This window comes from Lactuca virosa, chromosome 8 (assembly GCF_052849685.1).
Source record: "Lactuca virosa cultivar CGN04683 chromosome 8, Lactuca_virosa_CGN04683_v6, whole genome shotgun sequence".
Classification (NCBI taxonomy): domain Eukaryota; kingdom Viridiplantae; phylum Streptophyta; class Magnoliopsida; order Asterales; family Asteraceae; genus Lactuca; species Lactuca virosa.
Window position 1 is genome coordinate 53,715,544 of NC_136433.1, and position 25,712 is coordinate 53,741,255.

The window sequence follows — 25,712 nt, forward strand, 5'->3', positions numbered from 1 at the left end:
TCTCTCACAAATGTACTTGTACTACCTCCGGATTTTATGAGCTTAATCAAGATCTTATTTACATATGGTGTTCATTTTAACTCTGATTTCATATACGATTGATTAAACATCCTTTCAATCACTTGGCCAAGTGGGAAAATGTTGGAAAATAACACATTAGTGTGGTCTTATGACTATTTTGTAAGGATAATTACATGTTAGGTACAATTATATCCTATATCGTTACATTTTCTATAATGACATATCAGGCCCCTAGACTTTGACTTGTCTAGTATGATGGATATGACATGTGTCTATAAATTAAGGGACTAAACTTAACGCTTCTATAACTTACCCATAAGGTGTAATAATGAGAATTAAACACGTAAATAAATTGGAGAAACTTATTGAGAGACCTGAAATGATTCTCTTCCATTTTCACATTTCAATATTTCCCTTATAAAACACCATTATGATTATGTGTAATGCTTTTCCATCAAGAACTCAATGAATCACCTTTATGGGAAGTGAAAAGAATCAAATTGGCATCGCCATCTTCAACTCCATTGAAATTATCATTCCTTATAAGTAACTGTTCTTCATTTGATTTAAGGATCCTCGTCTTTATTAATAAAATGATCTTGTGTATACCTTCATCGCTACATTGGAAGCTTGACTACATTCTAGTCTCCTTTGTTTTGCCAAACATCTTCCTTTTTTTCAATTTTGAGATTATAGACTAGATTACATGTATGATGAGATATGGGCATAAAGAAACAAATTGATTAATCATAAGCCAATCCGCGGAAACGGCGCCAAAATTTGGTGGTTGTCGAGGCCAACAAATAAATAACCCTAAAAAATGCACACTAGATAGTATATAATAGCAAGGGGATCGAATCCATGGAGATTGTTTTAATCTGCGACTCTATAAAATATATTTGTAAAAACACTCATAAAATGCCAATAAACATAAAAATGGGGGTTTCAGTCTTCTGGTTATTTTATGGAAACTAAGTTATACTAAAACTTGGAAATTGCAATTAAACAAGAAAAAGATTTTGATTCAAATCAATGAGAAAAAGATGGTTGACATTGGCCTTCACCACATGGATATGTAGTTAATTTATCATTAGATGTTATGGTACAATACTTGTGATTTCATTTAACTTGGCTATAGTGATTTATAAGAATAAATTATCTAAACTCTTCTTTATTATTAAAATGGCTAGAGAAGCTCATAATACATTTCCTTAATCAAAGTCACAAAATTAATGAAGCATGTAATTTGTGAAAATCAATTAGCATTAGGTTTTAAGAGGCGCCAAGTCCAAAAGGTAATCAAAATGCTTACATTACCATTATGGAGGACATACTTTCATGATTTAGGTGAAATGAAAACAAACACAAAACATTGTTCCTTACTAATTTGAAGATCTATTACATAGCCAAGAAATTATCCAACTAATTAAACATTTATTCATCTAAACTCATGATTAAAAACAAACAAACATAAAATTGTTTGACTATAAAATACTACCATAAACTGCAACCAAGGTTCATAACAATCTTCAAAATAACTAATCATCCATGGGTTAAACCAACATCAACCAAAGATAAAGTTAGCCTAACATGGATGAAAAATCCTAACGTAATCCAAGCAAAACAAGATGAAAATCCTAATCTTCATGTGTTCTTCAAAGCTTCAAAATCTCCAGAGAAAGTGCTCTCAAATCTGATATCCAAAGTGTTGAAAAGTGCTCGCCAAATTACCCTCAAATATCCACTAGAAGCAAAAATTCGGAAAGGCCCTTACAGGAGTCACGTGGTTGTGTGAGGTCAGCTGAAAATTCTCATGCAACCTCGTGAGGTGTGCTAATCGCGAATGGAGCAGATTTTCTCCCTTTCCTCTTTGGTCTTCTTTGTCTTCTAGCTTTGACTTTCTTGAATTATCCTAAATCCCATTTGACGCATTACTTAGCCCATAACAAAATAAATATAAGTCCAAAGATTCCATGACCCAAATATCATTCAAAGATCCATCAATTTCTTAGTCCATTTGATTCCATTTTTTAATCCACCAAGTCCAAATTTTGTTTCATATAATTTTCATAGTAAATTCTAATGACATTAGTGTTCAATACAAATCTCTTCGATAGGCCCCAACAATATCGATCATTCGCTCGCGCTCGGTTTGTCTTCTGAATATCCCCTACTTTGCTCTAGTTTTCTAAATAGTTGCAATCAAACATGAAATAAAAACTAGAAAGTAGTTGAAATAGATATAAAACAACGAAAGGGAAAATATGCACGAACAATAACTAAAAATATAATAAAATATTCGAAAATAAACTATAAAAGGAAGTAAATAAAATGCACTTATCACCTATTCACCAGTTGTGGCAAAAAAAAAGCATGGATGGGAGGGATGTGGGTATTATGGAGGGGCTTGGTGTTTTGAGAGTTATTCATAGGTTTAGAATCCCCTGAGTATGTATCTAGAGAATATAAGGAAAATGAGGGAGTAGTAAATAGTGGAGGTGATCTTGGAGTAAGGGATGGTAATCTGGGTGTAGGTGATGTTGATCTGAGTGGTTGTACAATATGTTCCATATATACCTTAGCCTGATTTAGAATTCCTGATTGATTCATAAGTGGTTGAGATCTTGATGATTTTGCTAGGGGATGAGAGTTTTCCTCTTGGTGATCTTTTTAGTGCTCCAACTAATTTGGATAAGTGTCATCTGAGACGTTGAAGTAGGTATGCCTATTTATGGGAGGAGAAATAAAAATGGAAGCATTGTCACCATATTTAGACACAACTGTTGGACGTGGTTGTTCAGCATCAGCATTTGATCCCTCGTTTGAGCCCTAATGGGATTTTGCATCGTAATCATCAGTGTTATCATCACTATCATTTCCATCATTTTCATCATCATCATCATCTTCTTCTTCATCAATATCTTCCATTGTATTTTTGACTAGAGGTATAGGCTGAAATGGACGATTAATCCATATGTGCATGAAGGTTATGAGTAAGGGGTCTATGTCAGTAGGAGGTGACTCAAACATCTTGTGATTTAGTTGTTTGGCTCTCAGTAAGGATTCTTGAAGAGTTTTATAGGAGAGACTTGACCAAAGGGCTTGTTTAAGGGATAGAGACAGGACTCTAGGAAATGGAACGTTAGACTGGAGATTTGGGGATTTCTTTAGGAGCATATCAATTTGATCAAAGAACATTTTGTGAAATCCATGTTGTAGCCATAGCACATAGCATACAAGATGTTCATCTTCATGGTGTTTAACTGATCCAGTCCACTAGTTTTAAAAGAAATACACATGGAGATTGTACCAACAAGATTTCCAGGTAAATTGCATATATAATTGTTTGAGGAGATTAGGTCAGTTCATTTTTTTGTTCACATCATACCTAATGGCAGGTAGAATTGTGTGCAACTCCTAATTTGTTTGAAAAGGATATAATGGATCATAGATGAGAAATTGAAGTGCATCCCACATATGATTGACATTGATGGTTACCGGTCAATGTCCTCCATTGAGAGTACCAATCCTTAAATCTAGTGCTAGTAACTCGAGAAGGTATTTCAAAGTTTTCAATTTCATTCGATTTTTTGATTGTGACATGAGAACGAGGTGTTGTTAAGGCAGGGATCAAGTTCTGCTCGGGATGAAACATGACGGTAACCATGGAAATTGTTGTTAGGGTTTCTTGCTGAGAGCACTAGAAGTTCTTGAAAATTTACGAAAAGATAGAATCTTCAAGAAATATTGAATAAAAGGATATGGGGGAGATTAGGGTTCCCGATGAGATAAGATTGATTCCATTGTTTGATTTAGTGTTAGCCGCCCAAGTAGGCACTGATTACCGAAATTGGTGTGACAACTGTCAAGGGGCTCTTTTAAATCTTCTCGCCTGCTAAGAACTGAAGAGGCATGTTTGTCAGTGGCAAGTGAAACATTGTTAGTGGATGATCAGTGGTTAAGCAATAAAGGTGCTACAAATATTTTTTAGTGGTTTGTCATGGGGATGAGGATGAACCTAGTCATTGATGTTCATAAGGGGATGAAATTGAACACATCCCTGATACCCGTTAAGAGTAACGAGATTGGATATCCACTGATAGTTTTCTTTTTAAAAGATAAAAGAAAATAACCCTTTCCAAACATAGACGTGGCTATACATATGAGTCAGCCATAAACATTGTTATATGCATCAACTCATGGGTTGTGCTCGAACGACTCAGCAGATCATGAGACTTGGGACACATACAACGACATTCTTCCATGGCCATATTTGTGATCATGACAAAAATAAATAGGAAAGAATTTTTATCTCTCACATAAACTATGGTGATAATAGTAAAGATCACTGACATTTACTATGTTTGAAATAAAGATGTCTCGTATCAGGGATTGTTGTGTCTCACATACACTATGTTTGAAATAGAGAAGATCATTTCCACTTGGGAAATTCCTTTTGGTATCTCACATAAACTATGTTTGCAATATAAAAGATCATTAATACAAATATTTGAATTTATATATCAAGTTGTTTTGAACTTAAGATATTGACTGTTCGTGCAAAATAGGAAGAAAAATTGGATATTTTGAAAATTTATGATTGGGAATAAATCTATATATTTTGCAACCTTGTCTTTTGAATATTTCTCAAGGTGGACAAGACATAATTCTCTGAACTAATCAATAAGCTTGGTTATTTGATATAGTGTTTGAGAAGGGGTGCACACACACAAGTTCAGTGAACCCAATCCAATTCGGTTCTCATTTCCAAAAGAAAGTACCCATGTGTGATGAAATAAAACTCATTAACACCTTTTGTTAACTTCTTCCATACATCTCACTTTAACATACAATTTCTCATCCACGTTAAATCTGATCTAGGCGTGTGATATACCAAAACGAATGTATCACGGAGGTTAAAACCAATTTTCCAACATATATCATACAACGTTCACATGTGATAGTCAAAGAGGCAAGAGCCATATCTAGTGCAAAGATCTCGTGTTCGATATACATTCTTTAAATCAAGTGTTAGTTATGCAGTTAATACTTTGTGAGTTATACATTTTTGTCTTAAACACCTATAGTATATGTATTAGTCATGTATTATTTTCTTTACATCAAGAAATTGTTTCTTGCATTCTATTTGCTTTTTTGCACTTTGTTTTTCAATTGTCAATCTCAACCCATTGCATCAAAAAGAAAATGCACTATACGCAAGTTTATGATATACTTTTTGGGTGGAATAATGTAACAAAAGCGTTGAAGTGGAAAACAAACATTGGCGTAATTATAGATAATAATTGAATGTATTATCAAGTAAGATTGGTATGCTACTTTTGTAACTATGGTAGTGCTGGTAACACTAAAATATCTTGTTCGCATCGGCTGCAAACATATATATTTGGAATTTCTTCATTGTTTGGTATCTTCAAACACCGTGTGTGCTGCCAGACTTCACAAATATCACATGCAACCATTCGTTCACCATCGTCATCTTTTGCTCCACAAGCACAATCCACAATAAAGCTTTGTCTCGGCCCACTTTCATATATACTTTCATGATTCATTCCTGTTTCAACCAGTTTACCTTGGAAAACAAGTCTGCTACCAGTTCTCGTTACCCTAAACACCTGATCAGATCCCTTTGGATTTAAGTTCATTATGGACCCAAACATGAAGCTCTTTAATCCCCAATATATCTCCTTAAAGTTTTTCTCAACTTCGTCTACAAGATCATTGAATGTCGCATTGTTTCTTAGCATGATGGTCTCGTATGGTGTAGTAACTAGCTTCTTTCTGCACTCCTGATGACTGTTGATCTCTTCATTGTCTTGTATTGTGATGGTGCAATAAAGTTTTGATTTTTCTCCCATTTCTGGTTCAAGTTTCAAAGGTGTTTCTTTGTTGTAATCTTTAACAAAGTACTTGGAATCAAGGATTATTCTGGAAGCAAGTGAAATTGTAGATGTTATTGTGGTATCCATGTCTTTTGTTTGACCTTTAAGTATGTGTCTATAGATGCAAAACATGTCACTCATAAGTTGAACCCTGGAGATCTTGCACCGAGTCTTCAACTTGGAGTCATTTGTAATGAACTCTTCTTGATTAGGGAAAGCATTTGAAATGTCTTCTAGACAGTACTCTAAAACTTTGGTCACTGGATTCAAACATCGTCTGACCAAATACTTCCCAACAACATGGTTCCCTAAAGATTTGAGAACAAAATCTAGCAAACCTGTGTCACCAACATACGCACGTGCAGCATCACGAACTTCTTGCCTTGAAACCCATCTGAATTTCGCTTTCTTTAACGACTCAACAATCACCCGAGCAGCCATTTCAATACGTTTTGGTGACCATCGACAAGAATTCTCAACCAAAATCCCAGGGTTGTATGTATGTAGAGTACTCTCTTTGGGAAGCCTTGACTTGAGGTCTAACATGAAACGTAGTAGATCACTAAGGGTTACCAATGAACGGCTAGACAGAGTTTGGTATCTAGATAACAGAAGTGGTATCTCCATATTTGAAGTGCCAATGTTTTGAGCAATGATGCATAGAGGAATGTTTTGGAGAGCATCGAGAGCTTTTTGATACATTTGTTGTGTCACACCAAAGCTTCCACGACCAAAATGGTAACCCCATTGACCAAACCATGATTGCCCATATGCTACCCCATGAAGAAGCCTCATATCCATGCTTTTATGCTTTGCCAAATCAATCAAGCTAACTTTCCTGCAATTGCAGATATATAAAGAACAAGTTAGCCTAGAACCAAGAGGAGGGTGCAACTCATGCACATAGATGATGAAGACTAAAATTCAAAAATAAATCTATTTAAGAAGGAAAACTTATCAACAATATATAAGATGATAATGTTGTCGTAATATAGATCCAATTGCTTAGAACGTTTTTTGAAGTACAACTAAAATGGGACAATACATAAGCCTTGTCCAATTTCTTAGAACAGTTTTAAGTACACACAATTATTTTCAAATGTTAGTATTAAATATAGTTCAACGCATTTTAATAAATACTAACGAATGAGTTTAACTAAATAAGATATGTAACATGCAACTTAGAAACATGTATAAGAGTCTTTTAGGATTTATCTTTTATCATTTCTTTTATAAAATTTACGTTTTATCACCAGTTCATTTACTAATATGAAGTCTGTTATATATGTACACAGATTAGTTTTATCATAACCAATTTTACTAGAAAAACTACATTTTTTTATTGCTAATGCTTATATATGTAAGTTACATACACACTAACTTATATTCTACGTGGTCATAAGAACCAAAGAAATTTTTTGGCAAAATTCAATATTATGGAAATTTTATAATGATGCAGAATAATAAGCAAATAATGAATTTTATTGAAAATTTACTGAAATTATAATATTAAATATACTTATATTAAATATATGCCAAAATAAAATTATTAGAAAACTTTTTTTTAGTAAACTAGTGACTTAAAAACAATGTCCACACGTGTGAGCTTGGTCAGTTGAAAATTTTTAGGGCATCCACAATATATTAAATCTTTTAGAGTTCAACAAATTATCACATCATTATTCGTTATCATTTTTGTTCATAATGCATTGAACTATACCAAAATTCAATGAAACATATTTTAAACTTTTATTTAATTCAATGAAACATATTTTAAAACTTTTATTTAAGAATCAGAGGACCTTTTTTTATTTATGAATTCAATGGCTATTAAATTTCACATTCATTATATATGAAGATTATATATTAAGATGACATCTCATAATGATAGCATTTTATTTATTGAATGACAACTAGGTTTGTAATTTTCCATTAAACCATATATTATGGATGCTTATAAGACTACAATAAAACATCTATAAATTAATAATGTTGGACTGACATATTTTATTAATTTAGAAAAATATTATTATATCGATAAGTTAATAAATTATTAATTTAAAGAGAACTTGATTACGGGAATGCATTATCGCCACAAAAATACATGTGAATGAGTTGTTGGGTTATCCAGGTGAAAATAATGAATGTTACGAGGTTCAAAGCATTGAAGAAATTATCACGGATACCATTCAAACTTCGGTTGATGATGAAGTTGATGATGATTCGGTACCTTTGGAACCGGTCATTCGAAAAGAAGCATTGCAAGAGGCAACAACTCTTCACAACTTTTTGTTGTAATTCGAGAATACAATGTCTCAACTCTTAAGTGCAATTTGGAGATTTAAAGACTAATTTAATATAGATTTGAAGTTCACAAAAAAAAAAAAAAAAAAAAAAAAAAAAAAAAAAAAAAAAAAAAAAAAAAAAGTGACTATAGATTCACATTTTACTAGATAATTCTAGAATTTTAGAATATTTTAGTAATTATTAATGTATAGTTTCGCTGGGACCAATATATTTATATTGGGATTTCAAAAAAATTACTCTCTCCGTCCCAATATTATTGTCCACAGACAAAAAACACACATATTAAGAAAAGCATTAATTACCACTAACTTTATTTAATAAAATAACAGTTTTGTCCTTACTTTGCATTTAATGTTCCATTAAATGCTTAGTTGGTTAAATAATAATGAGGGAGTATTTTGGTAAAAATGTTATTTATTTTTAGAAATGGACTATTATTTTGGGACAAACCAAAAAGGAAAGATGGACTATAATTTTAGGACGGAGGGAGTATTATTTTATTATTTTATCAATTGGGGTCCAATTTTGTACTGGTCTCAAGTTGGAACCGGACAAATTATTAATTTTATCGAGATTATTAATTTATCTAGTATTAAATTATAGAGGTTCTACTGTAATATATTAGAGAGATTAAGCATTTCCGTTAATAAAAATTGTTTACCATAAATTTTTAGGGTAATGTCTTAAAATAATGATCAATAATTTTTAAATTTTTCGAAGTTACTTATCTTTGAATTATACCGACCTAAGTCAATATTTTTTTTCTATGATTTGTTACCTTATTAGAATGGATTACAACTCTAAAAAGTAGTATTTAAAATATTATATTGCATCCATCATGACATCCAATAATATATAATGGGTGTTCGGCACGGAGCGTTTGAGAGCTTCTAGCTTCTAGCGTTTAACAAAACGCTCCGTTTTGAATAGAAAACCTCGTTTGGCATTACAAGCTTCTAGCGTTTAGTTTAAACAAAACGTTCCAAATGCTACTTCACGTAGCGTTTAACAAAACGCTACCAGATAGAATTTACCCGCTACCCGCTACAAACTACCCGCTACCAGTTATTTTTGTCGAACACACTCATAATGTGTTCGCTTATATTTACGTAGTCATTTTATCAAAGCTACCGCCTATCGACCATTTTTAAGAACTACAAGGCTCACCATACACCAGCCACCACCAATCACCGGCCAACCCCACCAAAATTAAAACCAAAGCAAATGCAATTAACAGGTTCCTAGTTATAACCAAATTAAAACCAAAGTAAATATCATAAAATAAAACTAAAATATAGAAACTTGATCAATTTTTCGAAGAAATTTATCGCTAAAAACACTTAAAACTAAAGATTTTGATTTATGGTGTATCTTCATAAATTTTTTGGCAATTACAGTTTAACTTAAATTTAGGAAGACATTTGGTTAGGAGATTCCTTGTCTCAAGATCGGTACCCTACACTTTTGTGATTGAAATGGAACAAGGGATGTATGGTCAGTTCTTACATCAACCATGGTATGTGGATGTGGGATTGTCATTATAAGCCAAGGGAGGAATGGAGGCTTCATAATTTCTTTAACAACATTATTATTCAAAACCGACTAGCAAAAAAATTACAAGAGGATGACATTAATTAACTAGATTTTGTAATATAATAACCCAGTGAATAACAACTTTTTGATTTCTACTACCCTACCAAGTAAACGGATAATCTCATATCGAATCAAACATAAAATCCTTATGATACTTCTTTTCCCCAAAAACTATCGAATTTTTAAAACACGAAATAACCCACCAGATAGTGCAAATAATCGCTTACAATGCTAACTTTTTGGAAGTAGTAATAATGGTGGAAGAACCTCTATAATTGAGTTGAAATTCAGGATAGGAAGGTCCATCCATTTAAAAATAGTATGGAAAAGTGTAGCCACACTCCAAGAATAAATGCATCTTATCTTTTGTATCATCAAAGTCACAACGAGAAAAAAAAACGATGGAACATCATGCTTTTGTTCATCAAGTTAACCCTCGTTGGGAGACATTGAGTAAAAGTCTCCACATAAAGATGTTTACTTTCATAGGAAAAAAAATCAGTTCCATATAGTAGCCATTTCCATTCAGAAAAATAAACTCATCTATAATTCTTCTCATGTCATGGTTGTAAATGTGTCAGAATTAGCCAACTCCGAATACCAAGTATAACTATGCATACTCGATTGGAACTCAACAAGTATCTAAAGCAACTCTCCAAATTAAGACCTTTCAACACCCCCTCTAACTTGTAGTCTGCAATTCCAATTCCATGTATGGTCGCTCCAATGATATTTAATAGTGAAATATTTTGTTCTTTCAGTTCTATATAGCGTATCAAACCATGTTTTTAAAGAAATAGGCTCATCCACACATCTTCCAAAACAATGTACACACTCTATCTCCAACACATTTTGACCAAACTAAATAAGGAATAATGCCCTTTATTGTTCATTTGATTCTAAGAACCCAGTATCTAATGACACACACTTCATTGCTCTGGTTTCTAAACTCCCAACATCTGAATCATGTATCTCTTATTCCCTTTAATCACATTCATCCACAAAATCATTTTTTTGTGCGTAAGATGTCGACACCAATGCCATTTATAAAGAAGTGCATGGTTAAAACCTTCAAAGTTTCCAATACCAGCCCCTCCCTTTCTTTAAACTCAAGAACCACATCCCATTTAACCCAAGAAATTCTCCAGTTGTCGCCATCTCCTCCCAAAAAGAAACATGAACAGTGTCTTTCCAAATTAATTTTCATGGTATTTGGCATAAGAAAAATAGGCATACAATAGACTCCAAGTGCCCCAACAATATATTTAAGAATCATAAAATGACCACCACTGGAAAGCATTTTAAGTTTCTATGTAGACATTTTCTTCTTAAATATATCAATTATCGTATGTATCTATTCTTTAGATCCATATTCAAACCAATGGAAATTCCAAGATAAAGGTAGTCCACATCTTCACAGACATATCAATTCCTATCAATATCTTTTTCTAAACGTGAAAATGTACCTATCAGGTCGGGTTCTGATGCTTTGTCACTTCCATACGACCATATTAAATCATTCACATATTGTATTGTAACTTAGAGACTAACCATTGATTTTGTATTATATCTACTTTCTTGCTTGTTTATTATTTAATATAATATTACTTTCGTTCTAAAAAAAATTGTTCATTTGTTCTTCAGACATAACCTAGAATGTAGAGCTACGGTTTTTTAACCTGCGGTTTGAGATGGACCCCTAAGGACTTCTTCTCCGTTTTAGTCATTCAGATTTTAAATTATGAACGTGTTTAGGAGCTAGATGAGTTAGGGTGGTTTTTTTGTTGCTTCTATGAAGCATGTTATTGATGGTTCTAGATGAGTTACCGGTCTAAATGCTTTACAAAAGAAGGGGTTTAATATAGTTATATATGTGCTCTTGTGGATAGTTTAGATGTTCAGAAATTCACCTCTTTTTATACACAAAAGCCAAAAAATGGTACTCTTTTCGACAATATTGTGTATGGTATATAAAAGATATAACTATTGTTTTCTGATTCTTAGTATTTTTTTTTATATATACTTTTGCTAGCTTAGAAAATTAGGTATAATGTATGTATATAACGATTCAACTCTTCCAATAAGAAAAAAAAAAGTATGAGATTACAACATCTTAATGGGAGATTTTTTTAAAGTTAATTATAATGTGTGTTTTTTAATTGACTACTTAATGTCACTGAAACATATAGTTAATTTTACCCTATTAATTTTATTTTTAATTATTTCTATTAATTATTAATTACATGTCATTTATCAAATACAAATTTTATGATAACCTTATAATATTTTCAACATTTTTTATAACTATAACGTAATAACTTTTTGTATTTTATTTATATGAATTAACGATTTTACATAATAATACTTATATTATATTCTCGTTTGTTTGTAATGTTTTAGATATAATGAATATATAAAGAACAACTAATTAAATAAAATGATTTTTGTATAACATTTTAGATAGATATAAATAAATTAATTGATTTCTAAAATTACTAAAAAAATACTAGTTATTTGAGATGTCATTTAGTTAAACATTAAAATTATTGTAATAATAATTAGATGATAATAATTTTGTATTTTTTGTGAAATAAAACTTAAATTTTGATGACAAGATTACTCGTACAATCTTTTCAGACATGCGTTTTGACATGTATTAGATAATTATTTAAAGTTTTGTATCTTATTGATTTTAAGGTTATGTTTCTAATTAAGACTTTTATAAAATGTTGAGTATGGATTTTATGGATAAATTGAAAAAGTAACAAATGAAGGTGAGAAGATATTCGATTTCAAACTTGATTAACTTTTACTTTGCTGTGGAAAAAATTAAATAGTATTTTACATTTTCTTCTTACTATCTTTATATTCATATAAGATTATTATATATAAATACTACTAATTCTTTCTCTAAAAAAAATTTTAAAAAAATATAAAAAGATATTATTTATATACAAAAACCTTTCAACTTGCCTAAGCTATGACAAATTAGTCTAAAAAAAATGATAATCGCATTTAAATAATATAATTTATGATAATATTAATTTATCAATATTTGAAGAATACTGAGAATAATAAAATGAAACACGTCAGGAATTTTTTAATGTGGTTCAGGGGTCATTAAAATATCTATATATTTAAATAAATTGTATTTGGCATTTTGTATATGCATATACCACAAATGACTTGTATCTTTTAATTATTAGTATCCAAACAAACATATTACTTTAATATACTTTACATCTTAAAAGAGATCACTTTTGTCTTTTTGACTTGTATGAATAATTGTTTTTTATTAATATATATTAAAAAGAATAAATTACCTCAAATATAAAGACGTGTTATTCGAATGTAAGACATCTTTTTGATTCCCAATATTAATATTGATAAGAAAAATTTAAGGAAAAAAAAACTATAAATTTAATTTATATTCGTTTTTGGTTCGTTATCTTTGGATTTAAATATATTATATTTTTATAATTCAAAATGGGAATACTAATACAAATAAAACCAATAACTTAAAAAAAAAAAATAGAGAAGGAAGTCAGTGGAACCATCGATACCACCATTGTGATGGTTCCGAGTGTAGTCCGGTAACCCGATAAAAGCATTTGTGTTTGTGCAACCCGCTCTCTCTCTATTCTCACTCTTGTTTTAGTGGTATCTTATGTTTAAAAACTTGTAACCAAATAGTTTTATATATTTTTAATTAGCATATGAATTAATTTTATATATTTTTAATATTTTATAAATTGATTTTATATGTTTAAAACTACGGCCCATCCTAAATGTGCCATCACCCACATTCATGTGATGTGGACCTCATATACCTATTAATATAATATTTAAAGCTTTATTTGACAACATATGTTTTTAATATCTTAATGCAGGATTTGTATAAAATAGTATATTTTAATTTACTTATATTAATATTATATTTTCCTTTTTGTTAAAAGTGGTCTTTTAGCAATATTGTCAAAAACTACGATTTGAAAATAATTGAATTATTCGTTTAAGTATTGTATGTTACATTTTGTTTGATTATATATATATATATATATATATATATATATATATATATATATATATATATATATATATATATATATATATATGTGTGTGTGTGTTGAGAAGATGTTGACAAGTGATGCTTCTACTATACATGCTAGCTAGATCGAGAACTTAATGATTGAATGTTGATGTGATTGATGGTATATAGATAATCTTTTATGTCTTTTGAATTGGCTATATGTATTTTTCTTTTTTCAATTAAAAACTAAGTGTACACATTTACAAATGATTAAGTCACTAGACGTATATTATCTATATAATGGGAATATAATATATGCATTGTACTTTGGTAATTTTGAAATTTTAGCCATGCTATTTTTAATAAACAAGATTTATGTTTCAAAAATAAAATCCATGGAAAGAAATTTCATAAATGCCAAAATAAGCAATTAATCGCAATTTTCCATATTGATATTTTGTTGACAAAATTATACATATGGTCAATATTGTTTGCAAAATACTCAATAATAAGTGGTTTTGTTATTATTTTTATTATGATTCTTTTTATATTCTGAAAACATTGAAAACATTGCATCGTAAGTGTTTATGTCTAATTTTTTTAGAAATTAACGTAAGTACAAGGATTTATAAAATGACTAATTTGCCGCTCTTTTTTCTTTTTCTTTATTACCTTATTTTTTTATTTTTCTTTATAAGGCTATATGGAATGGGAGGTGTTAAGGATGTTACACAACTCCTTACCTTGTGCTAAAGAGGATGATAAGAACGAGTTGCTATGGATGTAGGGAGAGGAGATATGAGAGAGAAAGTATATATATATATATATATATATATATATATATATATATATATATATATATATATATTAATTTTTTTTCTTCAAAATTAAACCTATTAAATTGTCACACTTCCACTCCCTACCTTTTTTATGCTAGACATGCTAAACTTATGTGGCACAAAAAAAAAACTAAAAAATCATATGTGGCAACGTGCTAAGAGTGTTATCAGTCTCTCCAACCTAAATACCACACACCATTTACATTACATCACATCCACTTCACATTCACTTCCCATGCCACCGCCACGGTACTATGTAGAATCAGATAGATTTTTTTATTTTTTTTACAAAATATTATATATTGATGAAGATTTGTTATAGAAATCCAATCCCATGTACCCCTTTGAACTTGACTTGAATTGCAAGACCAGCAAACTTGATTAAAACCAACACAAAGGCTTCAACAGAACCCACAAATATCATTACGATGTGGCATCCCAGGTTCTCGATATGTAATATCAACTTAGCGTATATACACTAAATAGGAGCTACATAGCCTTTTTATTTTAAAGTTATGTTTATTTTGAAAAAAAAAGGTTTTAAGTCTAAAACATAGAAATATATTTATTTATATCATTGATGGAGTTGGTTACCAACTAGTAACCCTAACCCACTCTAACTTACGTGCAACATACTTGGACAAAATGGGTTTAAAGGTCAAAAATAGCAATTTACTTGTAAAATTATCCTTATATACTGTTTAAATAAACATATCATTAGACCTTGTGAAAACAACCTTGAGACAACCTTTGAAATCAAACTTCGTCTTGTGAAATCAACCTTGAGAAATGAGGTAAATAGAGGAATTTCATCCTTACAATGTCATAATTATATTTAAATATTTATTTCTAAGTTTATGCTCTAATGATTGAAGAATAAGTCATTTCAGAAGACCCTATATGGTGTATAAGAAGAAGAACAAGAAGGAGAATAATGGATTAGGGTTTTAGAATCATGTATTCTATTAGGTGATTGATGTTTAAGACGTACATTGGTTAGGGGGTATAGTGTTACATGTTGGTCTCCATTAATGAAATAACAACAAATAAGTTAAAGTGTTACATGTTGGTCTCCATTGGTTAGGGGGTATAGTGTTACATGTTGGTCCTGAAACAAAACACGAATCCATACAAAAAAAAACATAGATGCGAATTCATTCTAAAAGAATGTTATTGTTGACATTAATGACGAATTTAATTGTTTCTATAAAAGGAGAATTATAATTATGGATATCATTTAATATACATACAATTATGGAAATTATTTAATATCTATCTTTATTTAATTAAATAATTATTTAATTTTACTAAATTCTTATTGGTGCATTCTAGCACACAATAAATGTAAGAAACAAATTAACCTAGCCTATATATATATATATATATATATATATATATATATATATATATATATATATATATATAATGTGTAAGGGTGAACGGTATGTGATGAATGGTTGTGGCTAGTGGGGCGATACCCATGGTACCGTAAGTACTTCCCTTTCGTGAAGATGGAGTGAGGGTTCGGTAGGACTGGAAGCATTCTCAACCCACTCCCTTTTTCTCTCTATGTGTAATCTCTCAACCTGTACCATATATGATTCAGTACTTGTACAATGGGAGAGTGTTGGAAAAAAATGGATTCATTTTGTTAGAGGTTAGGAAAAATGAAAGTGAGGGGAGAGAAAAAAAAACATGATATGACACATAGATGGCAAAAGGGTTGGATGGTTAGGAAAGATGAGTTCCCTCCGTCATAATAGATGCACCCATATGAGATATGATCTAAGAGATGAGGGCTACAAAGAAATGTGATGTAGAGTGATAACAATTGTTTTTGGAATGAGTGATGGAGTATGAGATTGTATGAAAGTTGAAATGAGTTCTTAAATATGTTTATGGAATACCTATTATGAAATTTGTATAATATATCAAATAAAGAAAATTGATTCATATATAATTTAAACAACCTTTATTAATTTTAAACATAAAAAAATACAAAACTGCCAAAATAGTCCATGTGGTTTTTCGAAAATTGTCATTTTGGTACAAAATTTTTTGGACTAATACCACTGGTCCAAAATATGAATTTTATTGCGGTTTTAGTCCAACCGTGTTCTCTTAAATCCTTATAAAGGGACATTTTTACCCCCTCTATCTATATTTATTTACTAGACCCTTTATGTTGTCTTCACTTTTGACCCCCACCTCTCTCCCTCATCGACATACTAATCCTACCACATGGTATTTTTTAAGACCAACCCTACCACCAAAATATGTAACAAAGTCACCTGAGAAAGCACTCTGGTGACATGTCGTCCATGTTCCACCCATTATTCCAACTAGTCACTAAACCAAAGCATTTGCATTGGTAAATCTTTCACACCTTCAAGTTCACCCCATTCGAGAAATTCAAAACTATAATTCATCTTCTTCCCCATTCCAACAACCAATTTCTTTCCATTTCTACCCTTTAGAAGAAGTCTATGACTTTGTGAATCAAACCTACCAACTGATTTCAAACAACAAGTCTGAATAACATTTTGAAAAATGAAACCAAAACCCAAAACAACCTCTCTCTAACAACTGGCCATTTCAAAACCAAAAAAAAAAATTTGTGTGGTTTGATATACTATCGAGAAGGTTTATATTACTTACACACCCTATATTTTTAGAAACACCCTATTTGCTCATAATTTTAATGTTGAATCGTGAAGAAGCAAATTAACCGATTTCAAACCCATTGTGTTGATTACTTGTTGCCAAAGCCTACCGATCTCTAGACCTAATTCAATCGATTTTAGATGTTCTACTTTTGACATACATATCTCATTTTCTTTGTAATCGTAATTTGCATACCCTTTTCTCGACTAACTAATCAAACCCCCAAAATATGCCTTTTTCTTTGATCTCATTATACATCTCAACGAGCCTCCCAAAACCCCTAATCGGCTTATGTGCTATCACTGTTACAAACGCATCGGAAAACCCAGGACCAGGGAGGTCTACGAAAACAACATTAACACCCTTTTTGCCTAGGGTTGATTCATCGATGAGGTTGAAAGACGAGATGTCGTCGGTTAAGACAATATGGACTATTTTTGAAGTTTTGTTTAAAAAAATTATTAACTTATTTTTCCATGAATATATTATATAATGAAGAAAAAACAATATCCTTTAATATATATATATATATATATATATATATATATATATATATATTCACAATATTTATTTAAATTATCACTACAACTCAAGACTTGTCTAATTTATGTATACTTTTTACTTATAACTCAAAAACATTTAAGTTATGATTATTAATTATTAATAACTAATGACTTTTATTTTACTTTTATTTATACACTTTATAACTTATATTATATTAGTAGTATATAAATAAGATTTGTTCACAAAAAATATTTATGTGTTTGAAGAGATTTATGATTCAAATATGAAGAGTTAAAAATTAGTTCGATTGAATATTGAGATAATAGTGTTTTTATATATCAAATGTATGTTGCTTTTTATATATTCTTTTTGTATGATTTGTAAGTGTTTAATAAGTTTTTTTTAATATGAATGTTATAATAGATGTTTTTAAGTTATTAAAAGATATTATTTTTTTCATACTTTGTGTTATTTATTATATATAAATCATTATACATTTAATATATAATTTACACAAATTTAAACAGTCTATAAAATTATTAATTATCGATGTATAGCATCAATAATTTATGATTTTGATGTTTAATAAAACTATTAGGTTAACTATATGTTTGATTTTACTACTGACATTGTGTTTCTAAGTACAAATATTAAATATTAATTTGTTAAGAGTTATTATTTTAACTATATAATTATATTTTTGTATAATGGGGAATGAGATATTGCAATAAATGCAAACTACATTACAAATAATATAACTTCTTTTATAATTTGAATTTGAGGAAATCACATATAATTTTGATTATTTTTTTGCGAGAAAGCTTTTTGTTTCTAAATTATTGTATGTTATATTTAAGTAATTTTTATTTCTTATTTTTAATTAATATAACATTTGAATTTAATGTAATAGTAAATTGTTTATAAGTTATCAAAAAAATTAAAAAGTAAACGATAAATTAAAAATAGATGAAACGATGTGTATGGTTTCTCAAAATATCAACTTCTTTATTTTTTCCGATCTCATGGAAGGTCATTATAGTTTTAATTTCTACCGTGATCCATATAAAATGACCTTGATATCATTTTTAATTTATTTTACAATTTATTTAAGTACACCTATTTTTTAAAAAATAAAAAACAAATTAATAAATAGCCGCATCTCCGAACTCCCCTTCTTTCTCTCACGACCCAACAAATCCGGTCGCTTTGGTCCCAAACCATTGATGGTATCTCGTCGACTACCTCATACTTCCAACATCACTGTTGGCATCGTCCCTTAACAACTTCTTCAATTATTTTGACATATAGTTTTAATAATAAAATTTACGGAAGCTACTCCACCTATTCTCCCTTTCTTCACTCGTCTTTCTTTCATTGCAGTTACACGCAACCATGGATGATCAAACCAATTATCTTCTTAATTGCCATATTTCCACCTTGGAAATGTTAAATTTCTTGAGTTATTGTAATAAAAAATCGAATTTTGGTCTAATTTTGAATCTTTTTGTGGATGAGTTTTGATTAAAAAATGATTACTTTTATAAGATATCAAATGTGACTACTGTTTTATATATTAAGAAATTAAAAAAAAAAATGCTACAACTTAGTATGATGGAAAATTCTAAAATGTTGTTTTATGGGAAAATATATAATTTCAATTCATTTTTTTGAAGATATATCTTTGAAATATGACTACTTTTTATGAAGTTAGAAAAATCCGAAATATTGAAAGTTTTATCAAAAGTAACCACGTTTTTATCATTACATAAACAAACCACGTTTTAAAATTTGTCATTAAGAACAAATACTTGGTGGAACACTAAGTAAGAAGAAAATAAGGAGGGTAGGTAATTTATCATTGTTCTTTCATCTATCACTTCGAAAACTTTAAAGAAATCCGCGACCATGTAAACACATTCGATTATTAACAAACAACACGTATTTGTAAAGTTTGATGATTTTCCCCTTAATAAATTAATTCATTTAAATAAGATACAACAAATTTTCAATCATTATACAAATCAATAAAAGATTATTAACAAACAACATCTATCACTGTTGTTTTTTTTTTTTTTCAAATCTGTTTTGATTTCATTTAGTGCCTTTGGACTAAGAGGTTTTTTAATTATCATGACATTCAATCTAATTGATGTAATAAATTTATATGGATTATGCGAATCGGCATCTCGGCATCTCTATATAATGTGAATAAATTTGGATTTTCCAAATGAATATTAATAAATTGATACCATTTAGGGTGGACAGAATCATCTTTTTAGCAGGGTGGTTTTGGGGTAATTTGCAGATGGATTGACTTCGAAAAAAAATAGTATTGTTAAAGTGGATAGTCACGGGTTACATAACATGTTGGTTTTTTTTTCTCTCTCTCAAAATTTAGGTAGTTGTATTTCATACATAAAAACTTGTACCAAAATAATATTTATGGCTTTAATTACTAGGTAAATTAGTTTTATATGTTTTTTATATTTTATGAATTAGTTTTTTATGTTTTTAACTAGTTTGTAATTATTTTAAAATAAAAAAAATGAGTGACTTGTGATGAATGAGAAAAATGGGTTTACTTGTTTTATGAGATGAGATGATGAAAATAAAAAGAGAAAAACAAGTTGATGTGGCTTGGTGTGGAAAGTGAGTTTGGAGGGGTAGAAGTGCACCTTATATAAGGCTATTAAATATCTATGTGAAGTGAAAACTTTGTGGCTTATGCCTCAATGGTGAAGATCATCTCAAATAAAAGTAAGAATCTTGTGGTGGTGGTGTGAAGTATGTATCTTTACACCCTTATATAAGGCTATTAAATATCTATGTGAAGTGAAAACTTTGTGACTTATGTGTCAATGGTGAAGATCATCTCAAATAAGAGTAAGAATCTTGTGGTGGTGGTGTGAAGTAGGTATCTTTAAGAACACCCACAATCTCTCTCTTTTTCTTTCTATCTTGATTTCTCTTTCTTTCTCTCTCTTATTCATCTCTCTCTCTCTCTCACTCCCTCTCTTGCAAATTTCATTTATTTTATTTATATAAAAGTGGTGATGTGGTGTAATGTGTATTTCTTAAAATGAGTAAGGATGTAGTGAAGTTGATGTGGTGCTAAGACGACGGTACGCACATTGTGGATTACACATGATGGCCTAAGATCTAACTTTTAGACTTTGGATGGAATTTTTAAGTATGCTAAATTAGAATAACTAGACTAACTCTAATATATAATAAATGACATAGATTTAGATTTTTCGAAGTGTGGGTCGTTTGATGTTCGTATGATTCGACATTTTAGAGTTTGGAATAAATAAATGACAACCTAACCCTAAAGAAGCCCTTTTATACCCATAAGAAAAACAATCGATTGTTTAAATTCCAAATAAGTGTTTTATTCTTTTGTTTTAACTTATGTTATTGCAAATGTAGATAGCGTGAATACAAATAGGGTTCGAAGGTTTTGTATATCGCACCAAAGCGATGTACAACAACTTTATTTAAACTATACAGAAGGCATAAGATGAGCCTAAAATTAGCCCTATCATTAAGCAAGAATTGCATTTTTGGAGAAGAGTTGGATTCATCCTTAACATATAAGGTCATATGCTATACATTGTAAGGGGACCATTCGTAGCTTAGGTGGCAGGTTGGCCACGGTCAAGCACACCACCCCCGGTGCGATGACTATGTCACTTGATGGAGATCACAATGAATGGGCATGGACAAATAAGAAGCAAGGTTGATACATTTTGATGCATTGAGGTATTTTTAAGTTGTTAAACAACGCTTACAATGTAAAAAAAATTATAAAAAATTACCCATATAAATTTACCACTTCAAATCATATCCTTCGTACCATTGTTTCCTTCTTCTAACACACATTCAAACATCTTCGCATCTTTCCCACTATGGAACAAAATCCAACACCCCACCAACAAACCGATCCCGAAATATCGACGGGTAATTTTTGCTAGATACGACTCGGCATCAATTTTTCTAGAATGGATTCACCATAAGGTGGTTTCATGAATTTTCTTCAAAACTCTCCTATCTCACAACAAGCACTCTTCCAACATCCTTTCCAACAAAAAAATTATTTCCAACAACTTGATTTCATGCAACCACCTCATTGTGAACCACAATTGACCCCTTCTTCTCCTAATACAAGAAACACAATTCGAGCAACCAAAAAATCAAAGCAAAAAGTCAAAAAGCCTAAACCCATTTCAACATGAACGAGGAAGTGGAAGGAACCGCTTTACCTAAGGCTTGAATTACGGCTAGCCAAGAACCGATGAAAAGGAACGCACAAACGGGAGATAGTTTTTGGGAAACCGTTCGAAACATCTTCCATGAACAAATGGATCAAGATGAGTATCAAAACCAATTAATTTCCAAATTGCGTGGCGTGAGGTTAACAACTACTAAATTCAAAGGATTTCACAACAACCTCAAGAATATTCACAAGAGTGGGGCGAACGATTTTGATTTCTTTGTCGCGACACTTGAGCAATACCAAGAATCGCAACCAACCTGAAAAGTTTTTCCTTATGTGAATGTTTGGTATGAGTTGAAGAAATGTCGCAAATGGCTTCTTAACGAAGATTTGGTTTCTTCTAGTTCAAAGCGCTAAAGGAAATCTCTATCTCACTCTTCTTCTTCACTCTATCTCCCTCTTCCACTAGTGAGTATACCATTTTCTAAAAGCTAGTGAGATGTTAATGGAGGTAAGGTGGGCTGATGTGGCCATCTCTTATGGGTAAAAATCACAAAACCACTCTTTATAGCCTAAGGTGATGTGTAATTATGTGGTAGTAATTTTCAAGTGCTTAAATAGTAAATATATCCCATGACCTAGGTTTATGGTTAATTTATGTCAACATTAATTAATGGACCTTTTTAATGAGACAAATGAGTTTTTACACAACCAAACTAGTTTAAATTTTAATGCTTTGGATTATTTCTCCATAAAGTCAAGAGAGCCACCTTTTGACTAATGGTTGTTTTATTGATCTATTCTTGTTTAATTAGTTCACCGGCAAATAAGTAATCATGGAATTTGAGCTCAATATGTGTAACTTAAAGTTAATATTATATACGCTAATTAATTGTCCTATATCATAGAATAGAGCATAAATGTTCAAACTAACCTGGCTTGCAAGCAGGAACAAAGACGATTCCAAAATTCCATGACAAGGTGCCCAGCCAAGTCCGAACCCATCTCCAATCCATTGATACACAGCAAATGCCCAAATCCATTAGAGTGCAACACACCATGCATTGTATGCCCATTTAATTCCACAAAATTCAACTTACCCATTACTATGTTGCTGTGATTTCCTTCATAACTCAAGAAAGCTGTCATTGTATCCTTTGATGGAACCAAAAAATGATACTTCTTATTGCATATCATATGGTCTCCCCACCCTATGCTTTCATGTTGCCAAAATCTACATTTAGTTATTGTATCTATACATGTATACTCGTATGGGAAATATATATATATATATATATATATATATATATATATATATATATATATATATATATATATATATATTAGAGTCTCTTTCTTTTTTTTTTTTTTTTTTTAAGTGGAAATCAAGATTTATATAGCAAAGATGATGACTTTACCAACATATATACAATGCTTGCAATGACGATTTAGTGATGCTTCAAGTGACTCTTCCACAACAAATAACAAGACATGAGAAGGAGGGTGGCGATGGACTTCAAGCTGAAAGGACCAAAATGTCATTCCATTCACAAATGCCATTTCAACATTTCCGTATTCCAAAAGGGCTTTCACATTATCACGGAAGGTGCCACAACTCTCTATCGGGTACCCTTGTTCACCAAACGCCTTGAACTTAAACACCCTCTCTACCCTCTTCCTTTTCTTGCATCCACTTGGGTCTAAAGACGACATGCTTAGCTAGAGAAGAATTCTGCAAAGCTGATTTAACGGGATCTTGAAATATTACATAGTTACATGTATAGATCGATCACACAAGATGTGCCTACGTATATAAATAAAGATGTGTGTGTCTAAAAATTTCATATATTAGAAATTAACTCGAGTGGCTATGTGCGTGATTGAGCAAATCTATCGCAAAGTGATGCATGCATGGTTATTGTAGAATTTTGATTAGATTAAAGGAAACATGCGTTTGATCATGCAAGTAGTGCATGGTTCCGACAATTTTTGTGGTCAGTCGAGGCGCACAGCCATATATCTTAGGAGTGACACACAATGTTTCTTGGCCAACTACTCCATCACATAGTTAATACTTGAATGGTAATTTTATATTTATGTTGTGCAAAATCGTGTGATCGTGTTTTGAAGGTTTTTTTTTTTTTTTTTTTTTTTATTTTTTTTAATACGACAAAAGTCTTGCAAAAATAGAGCTCTTTCAAATTTATTTCTAAAAATATAGTTGGTTTCCTTGGCCCAACTACAAAGTCAAGTGAGTGTTCTTTTAATTTTTGATCTTTTTAAATTACATTTTCAGTACTTAAACTTATATTATATGTTCTGTCTTAAATATTTTATTTTTATTATATCAATTATATAAATTCATACCTTTAGAACTTGCATATTCCGTGCCTTTATTTATAATATTTTTATTTTTTAAAATGGAATTTTTAACCTTAATATATTAACCAAATAATTTTATTTATCGAAAAAAATATAATAAGAATTTATAAATTAATTTTAACGAATTATAATCTATACCAATATAAATACCACTTTTTAAATAATTAAATTATCATTTTAAAAGAAAAATAAGAATCTACAAAAACAAAAGAAATATATATTGTCACTGTTAATTTCAATAATAAGAATTTATATTTTCCACTTAATCCTTTACCATTCCTTTCTCATCATCAATTTTATCATATTTCGTTCTTTCATCATTCACATTTACGTCTTCAATAATCAATGTTCCATCCAAAGTTGTCAAGATCGAAATTTTACGTATGATCGTTTTTTGGTTTGCAAGATCGGGATCAAGATCCTAAGATCCCACAAAATAAAATATAATTTTAATTTAGAATTTTTAGTCATAAAAAATATTTTAAACATTCAATTTTTCGTTCAAAGGTTATAAAAACTTTAAAATATTAGTCATAAGTCACAACACAAAATGATAAATGATAAATTAGTAAGGGTAAAAAAAATAAAGTGGTAAAAAAAATTTCATTTGCACACAAAAAAAAAATCAAGGGAAGGTAGGATCGGATCGGATCTCGATCCTACGATCCTATCTACAATCTTACGATCCTACCTGCGATTCTACCCCAAATACGATCCTTTTACGATCCAGATCGTTTTTCATACCGATGATCGTAGGATCGTACGATCCTACGATCAGGATTGCGATTTTGACAATCATGGTTCCATCATCTATAAAGTGTGTATTTTGTTCTAATTCTTTTTCATATATTTGACTTTAATTTTTATATATGACATAATAAATTATCAATTATATCTTACAAATTAGTACGCAACAACATTTTCGTATATATATTATCATTATGGCTCTAGATCACCCAATTTCATCAATTCATATTGGGATGGTAATATTAAATATGAGAATGGATTCATAAATGATGACCAACCAACTTTGAGTACTTTAAATATTGTTCAAAATAAAATGGGCAATGAAAAAATTTAAGATTTGATTTACATGTATGTTGGAGTTGAAAAGATAGCGTATAAGTCGAATATCGCCATATGTTACCAATTGTGTTGCATATATATAATATTTCATGAGTAATAAATTATTGTTAACGTATCTCACTACGAATCCGTTAAAGATAACATAACTGATGTCTTTAGGACGACTTAGC

General features: G+C 30.4%; 1 protein-coding gene across 1 annotated transcript; it reads right to left on the bottom strand.

Moving 5' to 3' along the window:
- Positions 1-5,366: 5,366 nt before the first annotated feature.
- Positions 5,367-23,787, bottom strand: MS1 (RING/FYVE/PHD zinc finger superfamily protein). Its single transcript, XM_079063572.1, has 3 exons — positions 23,493-23,787; positions 23,009-23,285; positions 5,367-6,759 (listed from the first exon to the last, which is right to left on the bottom strand). The coding sequence occupies exons 1-3, from the start codon at positions 23,785-23,787 to the stop codon at positions 5,367-5,369; spliced, it is 1,965 nt and encodes a 654-aa protein (XP_078919698.1).
- Positions 23,788-25,712: the final 1,925 nt, after the last annotated feature.